General features: G+C 51.6%; 2 protein-coding genes across 2 annotated transcripts in view; one reads left to right on the forward strand and one right to left on the reverse strand.

The window, feature by feature from the left end:
• GNA13 (G protein subunit alpha 13) overlaps positions 1–820 on the reverse strand; it is a 28,216-nt gene extending 27,396 nt beyond the window's left edge. The window contains exon 1 of the mRNA XM_050319274.1: positions 490–820. Within this exon, the coding sequence (XP_050175231.1) occupies positions 490–772 (283 nt within the window). The 5' untranslated portion in view covers positions 773–820. The remainder of the gene's footprint in view (positions 1–489) is intronic.
• A 5,237-nt stretch (positions 821–6,057) lies between these two features.
• Positions 6,058–19,048, forward strand: part of RGS9 (regulator of G protein signaling 9) — a 29,026-nt gene continuing 16,035 nt past the window's right edge. The window contains 9 exon segments of the mRNA XM_050319275.1: positions 6,058–6,192; positions 6,195–6,296; positions 12,230–12,326; positions 14,886–14,936; positions 15,106–15,212; positions 15,924–15,990; positions 17,024–17,082; positions 17,474–17,550; positions 18,961–19,042. Of these exon segments, the coding sequence (XP_050175232.1) occupies positions 6,058–6,192; positions 6,195–6,296; positions 12,230–12,326; positions 14,886–14,936; positions 15,106–15,212; positions 15,924–15,990; positions 17,024–17,082; positions 17,474–17,550; positions 18,961–19,042 (777 nt within the window).

Genomic DNA, 19,048 nt, shown 5'->3' on the forward strand with positions numbered 1-19,048 from the left:
TCTCATCCTGTCACTTGTTGCCTGGGAGCAGAGCCCGACCCCCACCTTGCTACGTTCTTTCAGGTGTCCGTAGAGAGCGATAAGGTCACCCCTAAGCCTCCCTTCCTGCAGGCTGAGCCCCCGACCAAGTCGCTCCTGGTGCTCCAGACCTTCCCTGGAGCCGCTCCAGCCAAGGAGCAAATCCCGGGACCTCCCGGGCTCAACCCGCTGCTCCCGGGGCCGCCCCGCGGGCCGCACCCCGGCGGTGACACCCGGCGGGCCCGCGCCCCGAGCCCGGCGGGGGAAGGACGAAGCGCCGGGACAGCGAGGGACGAAGAGGAGGAGGAGGAGAAGGGCGAGAAGGAGGAGAAGGCGGCGGCCTCTTCGCTCCCCCGGCCCGCGGGACCCGCCCGAGCCGCCTCCCCCCGCCCCGGCCCGGCCGGGCCCGGCGCTCGCAGGGCAGGGCAGGGCAGGGCAGCCCCAGCCCCGCCGCCCTCACCCGCCACCCACCCTTGATCACGTTGCTGTAGATGGTGGCGCGGAACTCCTCGCGGGCCGCGCGGTCCCAGTCCTGCCCGTGGATGATCCGCATCTGCTTCAGGAAGGTGGACTTGCCGCTCTCGCCCGCGCCCAGCAGCAGGATCTTGACGAGGCGCTTCACGTAGGTCTTCTCGCGGTTGAGGCACTTGTCGATCTCCTTGGACTTGCGCTGCTGCTCGGCCTCGCCGCTGGTGAGGAGGCAGCCGGGGAAGCAGCCGGACAGCGCGGAGCGGGACGGCAGGAAATCCGCCATCTTAGCGAGCGCCGCCAGCCAGGGGAGCGCCCGCCGCCCGCGCCGCGCGCGCCCCGCGCCGCGCATGCGCCCCGCGCCGACCCCGCCCGGGAGGGGAGCCCCGCCCACAGAGGCGCCTCACAGGAAATGGCGGGAGGGGCCGGCCGGGCAGCGGGAGGGCTTGGAGGGCGCTGGGATGGGAAGGGACGCGCAGGGAGCAGGGATTTCCATCTCCACAGCCCCGGCCGTCCCGCCGTGTGCCTGAGGGCGTTGTCCAAGCACCCCTTTGAGTTCTGGCAGGCGCAGTTGCCTTTTGCCCAACAGCACCTTTGGCCCACCATCTGTGCCACATCCAGTCTCTCCTCAAACACCTCCAGGGATGGGGACTCCACCACCTCCCTGGGCAGCCCATTACAGTGTCTTATCACCCTTTCTATGAAAAATTCTTCCTGATGTCCAATCTGAACCTGCCCTGGCACAGGTTAAGACTGTGTCCTCTCATCCTGCCACTTGTTCCCTGGAGCAGAGCCCGACTCCTACCTGGCTACAACCTCTTTTCAGGTGTTTGTAGAAAACCCACTCCAATGCCCAGTCACTCTCTCTGTAAAGAACTTCTTCCTAATGTCCGACCTAAACCTACCTGCCTCTTGTCCTACTTCTAGTTGCCCTTTAACTACGCTCAAATTGCTTTTAAAACTTTTTCTCCCTCTTCCTTAAGAAATCCCCCAACTCGCTTTGAACTTAAGCTTGAAACGGAGACTTTCGGCACCGTTTCTGGAGCAGGTCCAGGCCGTGCCTCCCTGCTGGAGCCAGGTTGCTCCTGAGGAAACAGGCACAGTGAAAGAACACTCAGGCACAGGGCGCTGCTGTGTAATTGAGTTAAAGGTTTATAGGCTCACATGATTGCAATTTTACAGTGCTTTGGTAATGGAGAACAAAGTTGAAGGTGGAGAATGACTTCACAGGATCATCGAGGTTGGAAGAGACCTTTAAGATCACCCAGTCCAACCATCCACCCAGCACCAGGTCCAAGATGCCTCTCGAACACCTCCAGGGATGGTGACTCCACCACCTCCCTGGGAAACCTATTCCAATGCCTGACCCCACCCTAACAGTGAAAATTGGTTTTTCTAATGTCTAGTATGAATCCCCCCTGTCTCAGCTCAAGGCCATGTCCTCTTGTCCTCTCACTGTAGGCACGGCAGAAGGGACTAAACCCCAGAATCAATGTCCTTCCTCAGCTGAGGGGCCCAGAACTGACACAGGACTCAACACAGGAGCGGTGGCAACACTCCTGTCCGTGTCCTCCTCCCCAGCCCTGGCCCTGGCTTCACATGGGCTTGTTCAGTCTAAAGAAGAGAAGACTGAGAGGGGGAAATCTCATTAAAGTACATAAATATCTCACGGACAGGTGCCAAGAGGACGGTGCCAGACTCTTTTCAGTGGTGCCCAGTGGCAGGCTGAGGAGCAATAGCCATAAACTAAAGCACAAGAAGTTCCACCTCAACAGGAGGAGGAAATTTGTTCTGTTGAGGGTGACAGAGCACTGGAACAGCTGCCCAGGGAGGGTGTGGAGTCTCTCTGGAGACCTTTAAAACACACCTGGACACGTTCCTGTGTCACCTGCTCCAGGTGGCGCTGCCTTGGCAGGGGGTTTGGACTGCATGATTTCCAGAAGTCCCTTCCAACCCTAACTATTCTGGGATGATGGGCTTCTGTGGAAACAAGCCCGAGGCTCAGCTGGCCCTGCTGCTGCAGGGAAGGTGCCAGGAGAGTGGCCCAGAGAGGTCAGCCCTCGTTCGGGGAGGCAGGATGGCACTTGCCAGCTAAGCAGTTTTTGTTCTCGGTACAGAAAGAGAGTCATTTTTTTAAAACATTTTGAAAAATTGGCACGTACTTCCTCTTTGCCTGTCTCAGAAGAGCTTCCTGGTGCTGCTGGGCTGAGGCACCAGGGTGAGCAAACACTCTGGGTCTGGTCTCACGTGGGGCTGCACAGAGACAGTGAGCAAATCTTTATCTGTTACTGACTTATCACAAGGAAATGTCACTTTGCCTCAACTGGAAGGGCCTTCAAAATCTGTGATGAGTATTATCTCATAAATATCAGATAACACTGCAGTGAGTATCAGTGTTCACACCTTAGAGGATGGCTCCATGTGGAGGTAAATTCCACAGGAATTGTTTCATGTGGCCTTACCTAAAATAAAAAAAGCATTTCTCTTAGGAGAGAAGGATATGGTATAAAATTAAAGCAGTGATCCAAGGAACAAGTCCTGGTGGTCTTAGTACAGATGTGGAAGCCAGACATTCCTGAGCTCTGCTCTAAGTTTTAAAACCAATTTTTTGACACAGCTCTCATCTCACCTCCAGAACTGAAGAGGTCTCCTGGGTTTCCACAGCCACGTCACCCAAGTCTTGGGGAGTCCCTGACTTCCTCCCTGCTTTCCCCGTCATGTTCCCCTTGGCTGGGCAGCTCTCCAGCACCTCCCAGGTATGTCATTCCAAATCTCCTGGCACAGGAGCATGGCTCTCAGCGTGCTGCACAGTGGGAAGGGCTGTTCCTGTGCTGAGGATGACAGTGTTCCCTGGGGAGGGCTCAGCATCATCCAGGTCAGGTGTTAACCCAGCTGCATCCTCCCGCCACAGCAGCCGGGCTCCTTCTCTAAGGCAGAGTGCGTAAGGTCTTTCTCTGTTTGGCTTTTCTCCTTCCTCTTTGCCACTTCTTTCCTTAGCTTTCCTGGAAAGCCCAGGAGTGATGGGAAGCAAATGCTGCCCATTTGTGCTCACAGCTCTTCCCATGTGGCTACTAAGGAAGCTTCTCATTTTGAGTGCTTGTGCCCCGCCAGGCAGGACAAGGGACCCTGGAGATATCCCTTTAACCACTGCCTCGCTGGGAGACCTGAGACTGTCAGGTCTTTATGCCACACTTTGCACAATTTTTACCTTTTTTTTTTCTTTTTGGTAAACTGCTTTGAAATCTTCCTGGAAGGAACTGTGCTGAAATTGAGCCTCCGCTTGCTGCTCTCGTTCCTTCACTTATGTTACCCCTTCCTTCCCCTCAGGGCCGTCCCCAGTTTCCTTAGATAGAAAGGTAGTTTACTCACCACATGCCTTTTGTGTTGCATGATTCAACTTCTGATGTGTGAAGAAGGGGCAACCACGTAGGAAATGTGATCTTTAAAAAGGGGGGGGATTCCCTCTGCAGTGCTTTCCACGAGAGAAACTGTCGAGAGTTGCGAGCGGGTCTGCTGAGAACAGACCTATGGAGGCTTCACAGGGAGAGCAGAGACACAAAACCCACCTCTCACCAGCTCTGTGCAGGCTGAAAGGGATCCGTGGGCTCTGCAGAGCTCATGGACACGCACCATTGCCCTGTGATGTGATGACTATGAGCGCGTTTCCACTACAGCATCATTTGCCTCCGGCGTGGGGTATGACCATCCATGGAAACTTGCAGCTACATAAATAGCACCGCATTTACTGCAGAAAGTGGGTACAGGGAGGTAAAGGGAACACCCCAGGGAATGTATTTCTACATTATCTGTGGGGCAGGAAGGCCAGGATGAACCTGGGGAGTCAGAAATCAGAAGGGAGCCCGCTGCTATTGCTGCTCTCCACCACTCTTCCTGCTGTTCAAATGCCTTGCTTTCTCTACCAACAAATTCACGCATAAACAGCAAGACTGTGTCAGGGACTATGGAATTCTTTACTTTCCTCAAGTGTGGGTTTTGTGATTAGAGGCCCAGGAGTGTCTGCCCTCGACAAGCCTCTATAATCTGATTTACGTGCCTCGTGCTTCACGTGGCAGATCTGCCCAGGAGCATTAAGCACTGGGGTGGTTCACCTGGGCACAGGTGGAATGTGGTTCATCTCTGACTGTCTGTTTGATGCTGTGGGTCATTTGCAGATGGTAACAAAGCTGAGTTTACACTGGACATCTTCTATAGTAGGGATACCAAGTAGCTTTATAATAAAGAGAGAAATATCCAGAAGCTTTATTAAAGTTTGTCAGAGACGACTAGAAATGGAAAAAACCCACACCTGCTCTATGAGGGGGTGTCTGGGGGATCAGCAGGATTTAAAATTACCGGGATCTTTGGAGCTCAGCAAGGCTGAAGAGCTCACACCTCAGCATGAGCTTTTCAGAGCTATTTCTCCTGGATCTCCTGGAAGACAATTTTATTTCTGAGCTCACTTGTAGATCCAGTTTTCAAATGTTTCTCATGAATAACACACCTGTGTTCCTCAGTGGAACTGTTAAAGTCAGTATTTTGGGTTGAAATGACCATTTTTATTCCTCTAAGTATGTGGGGCTTGTGCAGTTGGTGGTAATCAATCCTTTACTTAGGCCAGTGTTTGCACCTCACCTGGAGCATTTCTGGGTCCTTCCACCACCACTTGTACAATAAAACAAGTTGTTCTGTTTTAAATTACAGATGGTTCCAAGGAGCGACAGGAAGGAAACCCCACAATTTTCTGAAGAAACCAGGAAAACAGAGCCCTTGGTTTCCTAATGCTGCCAGTCAGGTGCTGTTCCCCTGCCCATGGGCATGAGACAGCTCCGTTTTGAGGAAACCCTTTAACCCCGTGGTCCTCCTCTCGTCACTGTTCGTCACCATTTCCCCATGTGGAAAAACCACCAACTCCCCAAACCGCCCGGCTGGCTCCTGCATCCACAGTTGAGCTGCCTGAGGCCAGTGGCATTCCAGGGGCAGGACGTGCACCACAAGGGCTGTTTCCAGTGTGACTCCCAAACTCAGCTCTCCTGGGCAGCTGCTGGCACTCAGCACCTTCCAGAATGACCTTACACCTTTGTTTTCTCCGTCACTTCAGCACACACTGACCCCAGCCTGATCTCCTGAGCCAGCTGGGATCCACAGGCTCTGCAACAGGTCATGGCCTCAAACTCCCAGGGATGGGGCTGTGCCCCCTCGGACACCACACACCCAGAGGTGCCCTGGGGAGCTGTGGCCGAGCAGGATGCTGTGAACACAGCTCACCGCAGCTGCAGCACCACCAGCACTGCCCTAGCACCGCATCACCCTACCCGGACCATTGGCCCCCATCCCTGCTCCAGACCCAGACCTAAGGCCCTGCACCTGGTCCTGGCCCCCTCCTTCCATCCCTTTCCATTCCATTCCATTGCACTGCACTCTATTCCATTCCAGTCCATTCCATTGCAGTACACTCTATTCCATTCCATTCCATTCCATTCCATTCCATCCCATCCCATCCCATCCCAATCCCATCCCAGGCCCCTCCTCGCTCTCCCTCGAGCGCCCCCCCGCGGCCGCCGCGCGCCCCTCATGCAAATGAGCGCGGGTGGGCGGGCGCTGATTGGCTGCGGCGCGCGGTGGTGGCGCCGCCCGGTGTGTGTGTGTGTGTGTGTGTGCGCCCGCAGCCAGGTGCGCCCGGCCGGGGCTGCTCCGCCACCGCATCGGCTCTGCCACAGCTCCATCGGCTCCGCCGCCGCTCCGCCACCATGACCGTCACACGCCTCGACCAGGGACAGCGGTACCGCCCGCGGATGGCCTTCCTGAAAAAGGTGAGCGCCGGGGACACACAGCCGCGCCGTTATGGGCATCGGCGCCGGCGGGCACGCCGGGGCCGCGTCCGGGCGGGGTGATGCCGCGCCGGGGTAGTACTGGCGGTGCTTCAGCCGCGGTGAGCTGTGTTCACAGCATCCTGCTCGGCGACGGCTCCCCGGGGCTCCTCTGGGCGTGTGGGGTCCTAGGGGGAACAGCCCCATCCCCGGGAGTTTGGGGCCATGACCTGTTGCAGAGTCCTGTGGATCCCGGCTGGCTGCTGGGAGTCCGTGGGTGCTGAAGTGACGGAGAAAAGAGAACTGTAATTTTGTTTATTTTTATAACTTAGCCTCAGCTGAACGATTCTCCTGACACGTTTCCTCCCCCTCCTATATTTTTCCCCCAAACCAGCTCAAATGTGTCGCTTCCCAGGGGAAAACCCATCACCTGCAGTGCCAGGCCAGTCAGTGCAGCTCTGGACCACTTGCTCCAGTGTATGGTTCCCAGCGTTTGCAGCTGATGTCTGCTTTCAGAGGATGTATTACAACCAGTGTCTGCTCTCTGCCTCCTTCCAGTGTTTCAGAAATGAGCGTATTTGTGACCAGAAGCAGTCTAAGGAGTGGGAAGAAGTATTGCCCACGCTTTTGGGTGTGATGCATAATTTTGTAAAGCATTTGGTTGTTTTCTTCTGTAGCATTCATTCAAAAGCGTCACCAGTTGTAGTGTAACTGGTATCTGCAGATTTTAAAAAGCACAGTGTTAAGCTAGCTTTTCTGCCACTCACCTCTCCTGCCTGTGGCTTATCCTGTTGAGTGGAATTAACTGAATTTCCAGTGACAAGTACAGCCAGCAAGTTGCTGTTCAAGCTGCAGTGAGCTCTCCTCAACACCCATGAGCTAAGGAGGATTCCAGGGGTGAAGGGAGGGAAATTTGGGGCTGTTCAGTGCTAAGGTATGAGCCTTACATAGCAATATGTGCTTTTTACTGCTTTTTTGGTACAAGCAGTGTGCTTTTTACGCCAGAGGAAGTAAAGAAGGTATTTTCTTTGGTGCTGCGTCTTGCAGGGTAAATTTGGCTGGGGAGCCCTGCCAAGGGAAATACTCTAGGCCAGATTCTGCACTGAGTAATACTCTGTGGAGCTGCATGCGGGGGTGCAGAGGAGAAGCTGTGTGCTCTGAGAAAACAACCGCCAGCAGCTGGGCTTCAGCTGCTCTGTGGGAGTGCAGCAGCCTTTGCGAAGTGCTCCGAGTTCCTCAGGTGGGAAGATCTGTCAGAGCACAGCGAATTGCTGTCACAGAGCATTCACCACTCACACTGTGAGCAGCGGGGGATTTCAGTAGTGCCCGTGCTTTGCAGGTCTGAGACCTGTTAGCAGCAGGAAAGGAAGCTCCTGGGTGGTCAGCAGAAAGGCCCTGGCTCTCATCTTTGCTGTCGTTCCTCCTCTGTTTTTTCCAGACCTTGGGGAAGCTGTGTTTGAAGCCTTGGCTGTTCCATGCTCTGTGTGCAGATAGCCACGTCCTCAGAGCTGCCTGGATGTGCCCAGCACCCTTACGGGTTGCCTGTGGTGGGACCTGAGGATGCTCAGCATCCAGTGAGCACCTTACAGGCTTAGATCCACAAGGAGCTGAAATCCTAGAGAGAAGCTTTGTTAATTGCTTAAGCCCGTGCTCACGCTTTGCTGCCAGCTGACACACAGGGGATCCCTGCGGTGCTCTCAGGCTGCTGGCCCCGTGTGCCTTCCTGTGGTGCTGCTCCAGCATGAAGCTCGTGGTCACAGCAGTCCTGCCACTGACACAGGGAGAGGACAGGGGGGTTGCTTTAGGGGTGGTGAGCAGTGCTGTGCTTTTGCTGTGAGGCTGCTCTGCACAACTCGGGCTGGATGTGGAGCTTGGTCCTCGTGGCTGAAGCAAGGGGGGATTAGAGAGCCCCCTCCAAGGCCCTGCAACACCTGCTCATCCATCAAACACTCCTACTGACACTTAGGCTGCTTTATTCTATAAACTGACTTGGTAGGAAGAATACTGGCACAGAGGTCTGTTGGGACAGAAGCCCCTGAAATGCATTTTGGCTGGATGCACTTGACTGGATTCTGGGAGAACTTCAGTAAGCCCAAGCACTTTTTGCCTGTGCCTGGGTCAGAGTCAGGGTCTGGCTCCGTTGGGCATCCCCTGGCAAAGCTGGAGGCAGGGCTGTGCTTTCCAGCAGCTGCTGGGCTGTGTGTTTTTCCTTGCTGTGCTACACGAGCTGCCTCGTGACTCATACCTTGTGGGTAGGGCTGATGGATTGGATGCTGTTTGCCTTTTTCCTCTGCCTCTTCCTTACTCTGGTCCCCGATGGCTTCTCCCAAAGCTGTGCAGTGACAAGGGAGGGACCATCCACAGCCTGGCTGGGGGCTTTTCCAGCTGGGCTTGGCTTCTCAGGCTTAGACCTTCCAGCAGCTGCTGGTCCTCACCTGCCTGGGCATTTCCTAGGGTGTGCCAGCACCTCAATTGTGTTTTTGCTGTAAGGAGCAGTCCAGCAGACTCCTGCTCTCTGTTTAAGCAAGACTGTGGATATGGCTGAAGCTGAGCCTTAGGTTGAGGTCAGCATCATCCCATCCTCCCTTTCCCTGTCCCAGGTGGGGAGATGCCGGTGCTGAACCTTTCTTTGAGCATCACACCAAGCATGACATGCTCTGAGCAGTCCTGGTGTGAGCCAGTGTGCTCAGCCAGCCTGGACTGTGGGAAGAGCCAGCTACAGCCCTGCCCTTCCCATGCACACATTTGCTTCCCTTGGCTGAGGGATCACCAGCTGGGATCATGCTTCCTCCTCTCAGCTTTAATTAAGAAAAAGCAAGAAGGTTTAGGTGGTTAACAGTGGATTTTTGTTATTTCTCCTTTTTTTTCTGACCATCCATCGATGTGCAAAGCAGGGTTGGTAGTTGATGTCCTAGAAAACAATTGAATGAGCCTTTGAGGCCAGAGTTTGGATGAAGGATTATATTGTTACCTTGGAAATCAGAGCAAGGGGGGGCTGATCCTCACAAACAGTAGCAGGCAGTGAGGGGGGCTAGAGCCAAACAAATACACACGATGGAGAAGGCAGCAGATCTTTAATTATAGCACCAGGAGTGGACACATGGCTGGGAGCTGGAGCCTGCTGGGAAAATTGATCTTTCTTACATCAAAGCAAAAATGCCTCTGTCTGAGTTGATGCTGAGAGGGGCTGAACTGCTCACCCTGGAAGGGTTTTGCTCTTGCGTGTCAGAGTCTCAACACCCAGATGATGCCCTGACCCTGGGGCAGCTGGTGGGTGCCCGGAGGGTAAAGCTCAGGGAAACAGGGATGGGAAATGCCCCCGGGGTAACTCAGCCAAGCAGTCCCTCAGTGGTCATTTGCCCCCACTGCTCCATGCCATGGGACAATATCCGTACTGGATCCATCCTCCTTCTCTAGAACCATGGACACCCCATTTGACACTGACCATTTGAGCTCCCACATGCCCCTGAAATTCAGTGACGCTTTTTCTTATCACATGTGAGTTTGAGTTTTGCTTTGCACCCAGTGAGCCCTGAGACTTCCTGCAATCAGATGGGGGACAGACAGTTTTCCTGTTGCTCCTCTGTGGCTTTCGAGGTGAGGTCACCTCCATGAAGAGATTCTTGTTGATCTGAAGGGAGACCTCCGTGGCTGTCATGCCCCGTGGTGGCTCTGTGCTTGAGGTGAGCTCTCCCCAGAGCCTGGCTCCTTTGGAAGTCCTGATGTTTACCTCTGTGTGCATCTCCACCCACCAGCCAGCACCAGGAAGTGGCTTCTGGCTCTGCAGAATTCAAAGCAGGCGGCTCTTTCCTGGCTGAAAGCGTGACAGAATGTACTAGAGCCCTGAGCAAAGCAAGGAAATGCTGCTGCTGGGCTTTAACCAGCCTCTCGCTGGCAGGCTGGTGCTGATGGCAACTCCTGGTTGCTGTAATCACCACTGTTCCCTTAGGAGAAGAGGCAGGCTGAGTTTTGATCAGCAAGGTGAATGGTTTGCAGCCCTAACAGCAGCTCCTTCCTTTTTAATGTATGTAATTTCTGCAGTGACAGGAGGGAGTGTGGCAGGGTATGAAGGCGACAGGAGTTGCTGGTTGAAGGAAGGGAACATGCTGTGCTGGGAGGCTGTCTGGGTTTCAGAGCCAATTCCCTGCTCTCAGCTGGTTAAAGACCTGTTTGAGCCCACCAGGGAGGAACAGCAGCCCCATGTTGGAGCAGGATGTTCTGTGCCATTTGTAGGGAACAAGTTCTGCCTCAGCCTGGTGGGACCTGCCGGGTGGTCGCAGCACTGGGCTGTGGAGGGGATGAGCAGGGCTGTGTTTGCCCCTTGTATCCACCTGATGAAGTGTTCCCTGCTGAGTGACTGTGCAGTTATAGAGAGTAAGTGACTTCACAAGATACCTGAGAGGCTCAGAGGGAACTGAATCTGAATCTCCTAAATTAGCACCCTGCCTGCTGGACCATCCTACCTCATCCCACACAGCTCCACAGGCATCTCTCCTTGCACAGCCTTGAACTTGCTGAGGCTGAAATTGTGGGTTCTGTTGGAAGGTCTAAGAAAGTCTTCATCACTTTGGGCCTGGTTTTGCTATTTTAAAATATTTTGTATACGTATTTATACAAATATTTGTGTGAAATTTTACCAGGCTTCTCTGTTTTAGTATTAATTTGTCACTGCCTTTAAAAACAGTTGAAAATCCAGTTTTACTGACAGGCCCAGAGTGCATTCTGTCACTACAGCTTAAATCCTCACTGAACTTGGCAAGACTTGGGAACAAAGTCACTGTGGTGCCTGTGAAGACAATGCCCTTCATTATGCATGAGTGTCATCAAGTCACACTCATTAAATCCTCTACTCCTAGTTAAAAAGCTACAGCTTCACCCAAAATGAGTGTGCAGAGAGACCAAATTGGTCCTGTTGAAACAGCTCTGATTTAGTATCTCTGGAAGCAGAAGACAGAAAGAGGAACATCATCCCCAAAGCCAGTGCTCTCACGGCACTCGGATAATCTGAAACGGGGAGATGAGGAGCGTGGCCCAATCCACCCGTCTGAGCAGAGGATCCCAAGTGCAAGCAGGGGCTCTTGTGCTTTTGGGATGGTGCTAGTAGGAAGTCAAATAAAAGATCTTTTAAAATAATTGAAGATAATTGGAAACAAGAAATAGAAGAGGTCTGGCCCTGAGGGTGAGACTCATCCTCTGTTAAAAATGAGTCATCAGTGTCGCTCAGGAATCCAGGTGGGAGATGCTGCCAGATGGGATGATGTTGCTCTGGATGGGGTGTCTCTGCCCCATCCCTGGAGGGACTGAGCTTTGCTACCCACAGGCCCTGTCTCAGAGCTGTGTGTCTCAGGCTGTGCTGTCTCAAAGGACAGTTCTCATCCCCAGAGCAAAGCAATGTGCTTCTCTTGCTCTTCTGCAGTCCTGCCTGGTGATTATCAGCAGACCAGAAACAGAACCTTTGCTGTTTGGTCTCCAGCCAAAATATTGCTTATATTTGGGTGCATGGTGCAATATCTGTGCACAGCTGGGGGATTTGTGCAATAGAAGCACAGATTCTATTTCCTCTCCTTTTTTTTTTTTCTTTCAAATTGCCCCAGCAAAGAGCCCACTGAGCCAGAGAGGAACACTGATGGGTAACAGAGGGTTTATTTATTTATTTATTTTTTCTGAGCTCAGCTCTCATGGAGTGCTTACATCCTGTCCCTGGTCTGCTAACCCTGGCTGTGTGTTCAGTGAGAGGGAGAGACCCTGTGAGTCAGTGTGGGAGCTGACATGGTCTGGAGGTGCCATCTCTCCTGGCAGGGGGCAGGTTTGGAGAGGGCTGTGGCTGTCGAATCCATTCCTGTGGCACACCACTACCCACCCCTCTGGAATGCTGCAGTGGTCCTGGGGCTCCCTCCTGCCCACTCCTGTAATCCATCCCGTCCCATGCTTTGCAGATCGAAGCACTTATGATGGAGATGCAGAATCCAGACACAGGCATCAAGACACAGACACAGACAGTGATGGTTGCCAGCATCCCACATGCTGTGACAGGTAAGAGCTTCCCTGGGGAAGGGACCTGGCCAAGGAAGTTCAGCAGAGAAAAGCTGGTGTGTGTGGACCCCATGGCCAGGGTTACCAGTGCCTGGCTGACTCCTGGAGCCCATGTTCCCAATCAGCCCATGTTCCCAATAAATATTTGCTGTACATCCTTTGAGATGTTCCTGCTCCCTTTATCTCATACTCACTTGTGTCTTATTTCATTCCTGCTCTTTGAGTCGGAGACACAAAGATTGATAACCTGCACTTTCAGCTGTCTCGTGGGGGTTAACTCAAGTGACCTTGCTTTCCTTCAGCATAGAGGTGAGTAGGTACTACAGCCTCCAGACTTACCATATTCCCAGTGAGGCTGGATCACAAATAAAGATAAATATTAAATCCCCATTAAAATAAGCAGCCTGGAGGTAGACTGAAAGATGGTGCTTCAGAAATGAGCAATAAACAATTAGCCTCCCATTTAATGTTTACTGCTAGTAATAATTTTTATTTAGTAGGCAGGAAAAGCACAAAATACTCAACCCACTTCTGTGCCTCTAAGTGACAGCTTTGCCTCGTTCAAGCAGGCTGAGGAAGCAGCAGACAGGAGCTGTGCTGTGTCACTCCCGAGTTACAGGCAGCTCTTATCTCAGCCTCCTTGTGCCTGCTGCTCCTTTCACTGGGCACTATCAGTACCTCTGCTTCCCTGCCCTCCAGGTCTCCACAAAAGCAGAGGAACCCTCTGCTGTAAATATTCACACATACCCTTACCCAAGTTTCTTCCTCCCGCTCTGGTCTTTCTGCTGCGCTTTGAAATTCAGAACAAAAACTCCCACTGAAACCGGAAAGTTTGCTCCAGGCAACTCAGGAGACTTTCCCCACTGTGTTTGCAAAGTCTGGTAGGCTCTGGGTGTTGTTTGGCCCGATTTTTTTTTTTTTTCAAAGTGAGGGTGCAGAGGCACTGGAATCACTTGCCCATGGGTAGAGTCAGTCAGTGAAAGGGTCAGGAGAGCTCGGACACATCTGAAGCTCGTTCTCAGCAGCAGCCTCCACGCATTGCAGTGCAAACCACATCCTGGCTTACACAGTTATTATGCAGCTGAATTTGGTGGAGGTTTGCATGTACAGAGGAGCTGGCCTTGCCTCCCAGAGCTGTCAGGGAATAGTTAAGGCAGCGCTGCAGGGAAGATTCCCCTGTGCTGAAGATGACGTCCCACACAGAGTAAGTGAAGGGGAACAAGAACTTCTCTTGATGTCTGCCCAACATGAAATACCACTTCCCAAAAGTCCACGGCTGGCTGATGTGGAGGGACAGTGCCTGTTGGCACTCACCCTCTTTGCGTGCTGTCTACTTCGTTCTGGTTCCTTAACTAAAAGTGCTGCAAGTTGCCTCTTGCATAAGTCATAAATTCTAGTCAACTTCTGAGAGGCAAGCGAGTTCCAGTCCCTTTGCTCACCACTCTCTAAACTGTGATATTTTTAGTGCTGCACAAGCTGCATGGGTACTGATGGACTGCTGAGTGTTGCAAAAGAGACTGATTTGTGTCTAGTGAGGGTGTGGCGAGGGCATTGGAGCAGTGGACACAGATCCACTGGAGAGAGCCTGGCTCTGCATGTGCAGGAAGCCAACTAGTTAAATTCACTGAAAGTCAGTAAAATGGCTCGCAAATAAACCTCGATGGTAAATGTGCGCCTTTGGGGGAAAGTGCTTACAGAGAGAGCTGTCTAGAAATGAGTGATGAGATAATCCTTTAATTTCATCTATTTCAGGAAGCAGGCAGTAGGATAAGAGCTCTGAGCCCCTATTAGAAAGTTAAGTCATCACTGCAATGTCAAGAAAGGTCAACACCTCAGTCTGCAATCCCAAGGGAGGTTTGGAAGGAAACACCAGTAATTGATCAGGGAACAAGTGCATTTTTACCCTCTTTAAATGGAAGGAGGTTCATGAAATTTGCCCCCCCCCAGAACATAAAACTAAAACTGCTGGAGATTTATGCTGACTGTGGGTACGACTGCTCGCACTCCAAGAGAAGAACTGGGAGAGATAAGGTGTGTGTGAATGCAGAAATCTTGTCTCCCTTTGATAAATCCTTTTACCACTGCAGCTTGGGTCTGAGATTCAGATATCCCTTCTGTTCCTTCAAGGACTCTTAGAGGACCAGTCACAGAGGCAGGACTGTGACCTGTCGATCTGGAGGTTCTTTGCAGTTAATCTTTCAAGACAAGGTGATGCAAAACAAGGGACATTTCACCTTCCCTGGGTGTGAAGGCTGTGTTGCTGAAACCCTCTCTAAGCCACTGATGAGGGTTTAGGTGCTGCTCAGGCTCTTGCTGTGCCATCCCAAGGTCGCTGCCTGCCTCGGGCTCCCTCTCCCAGGGAATGGTGCTGGCTTGGTGAGTGACAGCATGGCCAGTGGGAGACCAGCAGTGCATTTCATCTGTGCTGCCTTGTGTGGTGCCTTTGGAAGTTCATTTGCAAAAAGGGGTCTGTGCCCTCGGTGGGATCCAGAGCTCAGTGAGGAGCCAGGACTGGAGAGGTCTCACTTTCACCCTGTTGGGTTTTATTTTGCTTTGCAGGTAATGATATATTGCAGTGGATCCTTCAGCGCTTGCAGATCACTGCAGAAGGTGGGTAAAAATGTGAAAATTGAGGCTTTTTCAGCTTCGAGTTACAAAACTTTAAGGTCTCCATAGACAAAACCTTTCAGGTGAATTCTTCTCCCCTGCATAGCAGCTCACTTTTAATTCCAGTGCAGTGTTTCTGTGCAATCAAAACATCTGCCTTCTCCATTTACAGAGGCACTCCACCTGGGAGACCTGTTTGTCAAATATGGATACATCTACCCTCTTCAGGAGCCAAAGAACCTCACCCTCAAGGCAGATGGCAGCCTGTACAGGTTTCAAGTGAGTTGCAGCTTCTCTAAGCTGGTGTGAGAGAATTCAGCAGTAGTTTTTATTAAAAACAGGCAGCTGGGGCAGTTCCCCAGGAGCTGTGAGTCCAGGCTGTACAGCCCTGCAGTTGTTCAGTGTGCAGGAGGAAAGGATCCACAGAGAAGCCTCAGATTGCAGTTTACAGGGAACCTGTGATGGATTCTTCAACTAAATCAGTGTACTTGTTCAGCCTAATAATAGCTGTGCTTTCTTCCAAATGTGTGTTCCCTTCCAGGTCTTAAAGTAGCAAATGGAATTGCTGGTTGGAAGTAGAATGATCTGGGATCACTGAATAATGAATATACTAAAAGCACAGTAATAAGGGGATGTTTTCTGTGTTTGTGGTTGGACTGTTTCCACCACGATGGGAAATCAGAGTGCCCTCACTGGTACTTGGAATGAGGAGTCTGGTTCCCACATGGTGCCAAATCAGGCTCCAGCATCTCAGTCTGAGTGCTTGGGCAGCAGGGAGAGGTTGTCCATGTTATGGATGGGAGAGGTGGAGTGGATTTGGTATTGGCAGTCGATTCTCCTTCTGTAGCTGTGCTGCAGCACCGTGCCAGCTGCCATGCAGCTGAGGAGCTGAGGCTCTGAGTACAGCACAGGAGAACGTTCCTGCCTCCAGTGTGGGTGGTTCCAGGTGCCTCTTGGCATGAGTTCAAGGCCTCTGTGCACTAACCAGAGACTCCTTTCTCTTCAGACCCCTATTTCTGGCCCTTGCAGGGCTGGGCTGCTGACGACACAGACTATGGTGAGTTCTGCACTGCTCGTGTTTGGGAGGTGTAGGGAAGGCCCTTGGCTTTGTGCTCACGTTGTCCTGCACCACATTTGCTCTTCATGTCCTCGTGCTGTGTCTCCACATGCAGTGATCAGCCCTTGCATTTCTTTTCATGCTCTCTTGTGAATAATTCTCAGTAGTGCTGAGTTGAGGGTGTGACCATCTTGTGGTGGCCTTGATGAGAGAAAGTGCTTAAGCTCTTATGTTTCACTGAGATCCATCAGACAGGAACACATCTGAATTACCTTCCTGGGTAGGGAAGACTTTAAACACAGGATTAGATTTCCCTGAGTAGTTAAGTGTATTCCTGGATCTGAGCCCAAGACTATCTTCCTGTAGATTTGGATCAGGCTCTTCATTCAGAAATGGTTCTTTCTTTATAGAATGCACAGTGGCTTCCAGTATCTCCTGATGGCTCTTTCCATATAAATCTTGTGTTGCCTTTATGATGCTTTTTAGTGTAAAGCTGGTCATGAAACTTGGGCTGATGAGCTTGGTCTGCTCCTGTGGGCTGTGCAGTTCACAGACTGATTTGTTTACACCAACGTTGTCCTCTGTGGCTTTTATCTGCATCACTCTCTAGATCTCCCCGGGGAAATAAAAAAGCCCATTTTAGATTGGAATGTTTTTATTAGAACTCGAGCAAAACACTGGCCTGTGCTCGGGAAGCTTGGAGGTCAAACTCTGAAGAACCTCAGCGTCTGAAGGATTTGGTCCAGTATCCCTTGATCCATGAAAGCCTGGCCGAGTTCCCAAAGGAAAGAGGACTCCTGGCAGAAGGCACTGCCTGGCTGCTCCCAGCCTGGGCATCCCTGGCAAAGTGAAAGCACCGAGTTCTTTTTTTCTCCAGTGGGCTTTTGTGAGCCTGGAGCTCATGGTTAGGAAGATATTGCAGCAGACAAAGACTCCTGTGTTTGTCATGTGGGTAGATTTTTAGTTGTTTTAATTGCTCTTGGACTTGCTGGTCTAAGTATAACTGACTGCTTATTTGCTTCTCCCTGCACAGCAATTTATCTGGCAAAGAAGAACATTAAGAGGAAAGGGATTTTAGAAGAATATGAAAAGGTGAGAAGATGCTGCACTTGTTCCATGCCAAGCCCCTCATTTGCTACAGCTTTAGCCCTCTCTTGCTAATGGAGCACAGCAAAAAATCACCTCTTCAATTGCATGAGGTGTTAGTCCAGCAGTATCAAAAGCCCAAATTTTGCAAGTGTAAAAACAACCAGTACAGATAAATGCTGTGAAGTGAATTGTAATTTTAACAGGGGTAATTGCCCTCCTTGCAATGGGATTTTTGAACTGTTGCAATTCTTGTAATTACGTTCAGAACAATCCAGATTTCCTGGCTCATTTACCAGCCTGGCCTCCTTGAGCTATGGAGAGTCAAGAAAACCCTGGCATGGGAGTGCCCTGGCCAGAACTTTCACACTAACTGCTTTTTTTATTTTTATTCCAGGAACATTACAACATGCTCAATCAAAAAATCAACTACAAGTGGGATTTTGTTATTATGCAGGCCAAGGAGCAGTATAAGTGAGTTGACTTGCATTCATTCCCTTGTTTGCATCACTTGGGAGGGTTTCAAGGAGCAGAGTTTGGCTGTCTTGGTGCACAGCTAAATTACACTTCAAAAACACCAACTGCAGCTCTAAAATGACTTTTAGGAGAGGTTTGGGTTTTGCACCTGATGTGGCTCCCTGAAGAGTCTGAGGTCTGATGCTGCAGTGTGCAAGCCCTCGTTAGGGACAGCTTCATTTAGCTCAGCGTTGTCCAGGAGTGTTTGTGCACCAGGCCACTGGACTTGGGGCCTGTTGTTGGTCTGGATCAGTTATTACTTGCACATCTCACAGCTGAATGGAGTTCCCTGAGTGAAGAAGCAGTAAATGTTCCCAGCAGGGACTTCTGGAGAAAACTGTGAGGTGCATACTGAGACACCCAGCTGGAATGACTTGATTTTAGAGGCTGAATCCTTCAAAGAGGAAAGTTAGTGAATGTTAGATGGGATTACTCCTTTGGGAATAGGATCTTTCCTGCTCCTGTGGATCCCTTTTACCTCCCAGCACGGCAGGCACTGCCTCTGCTGTTCAGCAGCCTCTCTGTCTTCCCTGGGATGGCAGCCAAGTCCCCGGAATACAGCTCATCAGATAACTGTCTCATTAGACACGAGACTGTTGTTCTTGTAAATTGAGGTCAGACTTGGGCTAAGAGATGCCAAATGCAGTTTTCAAGTCAGATACCGAGCCTATGTCTGAACTAGCAGATTAAACTCGTCTGCGGCTGTTTGCTGGTGCTGCTGGGGCAGACTGGTGAGAGCAGCCTGCATCCACCCTGCTCACCACAGCAGGGAGGCCACATGCAAACAGCCTGTTGGGAATGCTCCCTTCCCCATGCTAAGTCCCAAATTGTGCCCAGGACTTTTCTGGGAAAGAATTAGTTGGTCCAAGCCCAAACCATGCTAGTGCCTCTTCTGTTTAATTGTAGAGGTGATTTGGGGTTTGGTGCCTGGGAACACTCCTTGGTACCATTTCCAAATAATTTCTTGTGAGAAATGGCCCCACTTTGCTGTGAGACAGAGATGAGACGTGTCCAGGATGTATCTCTGTGTGGCAATCCTCATATTTTGCCTGGGGACATCGGAGATGGATCAACATGAAGCAGCAGGACCGATGGCAAGTCAGCATAAAGCTACCAAAGGGCTGCCTGTCTAATCAAAAGGGGATGTGTCAGCTCCCAGCTCGGCTCAGGAAGATGATGATTTCCCAAAAGCCATGTGAACATGATCTGCAGCCCCAGAATTAGCTGAGGCAAGGTGTGATCAGGAGGCAGCATCAGAGTGACACGCTGGGACCCCGGAGCAGGGGAGGCTGGAGGTGTGCTCGGTTTCTCATCCCCCTGGTTTTAGGAGGGGAAAATTCACGTATTCCCCTGTTGTTGGCTTTGCAGGGCAGGCAAGGAGCGGAAGAAGGAGGATAGGTACGCCCTGGACTGCCAGGAGAGAGCCTACTGGCTTGTGAACAGAACCCCCGTAAGT

Source organism: Myiozetetes cayanensis, unplaced genomic scaffold (assembly GCF_022539395.1).
Source record: "Myiozetetes cayanensis isolate MyiCay16 unplaced genomic scaffold, myiCay2020 scf22, whole genome shotgun sequence".
In the NCBI taxonomy this organism is placed as follows: Eukaryota; Metazoa; Chordata; class Aves; order Passeriformes; family Tyrannidae; genus Myiozetetes; species Myiozetetes cayanensis.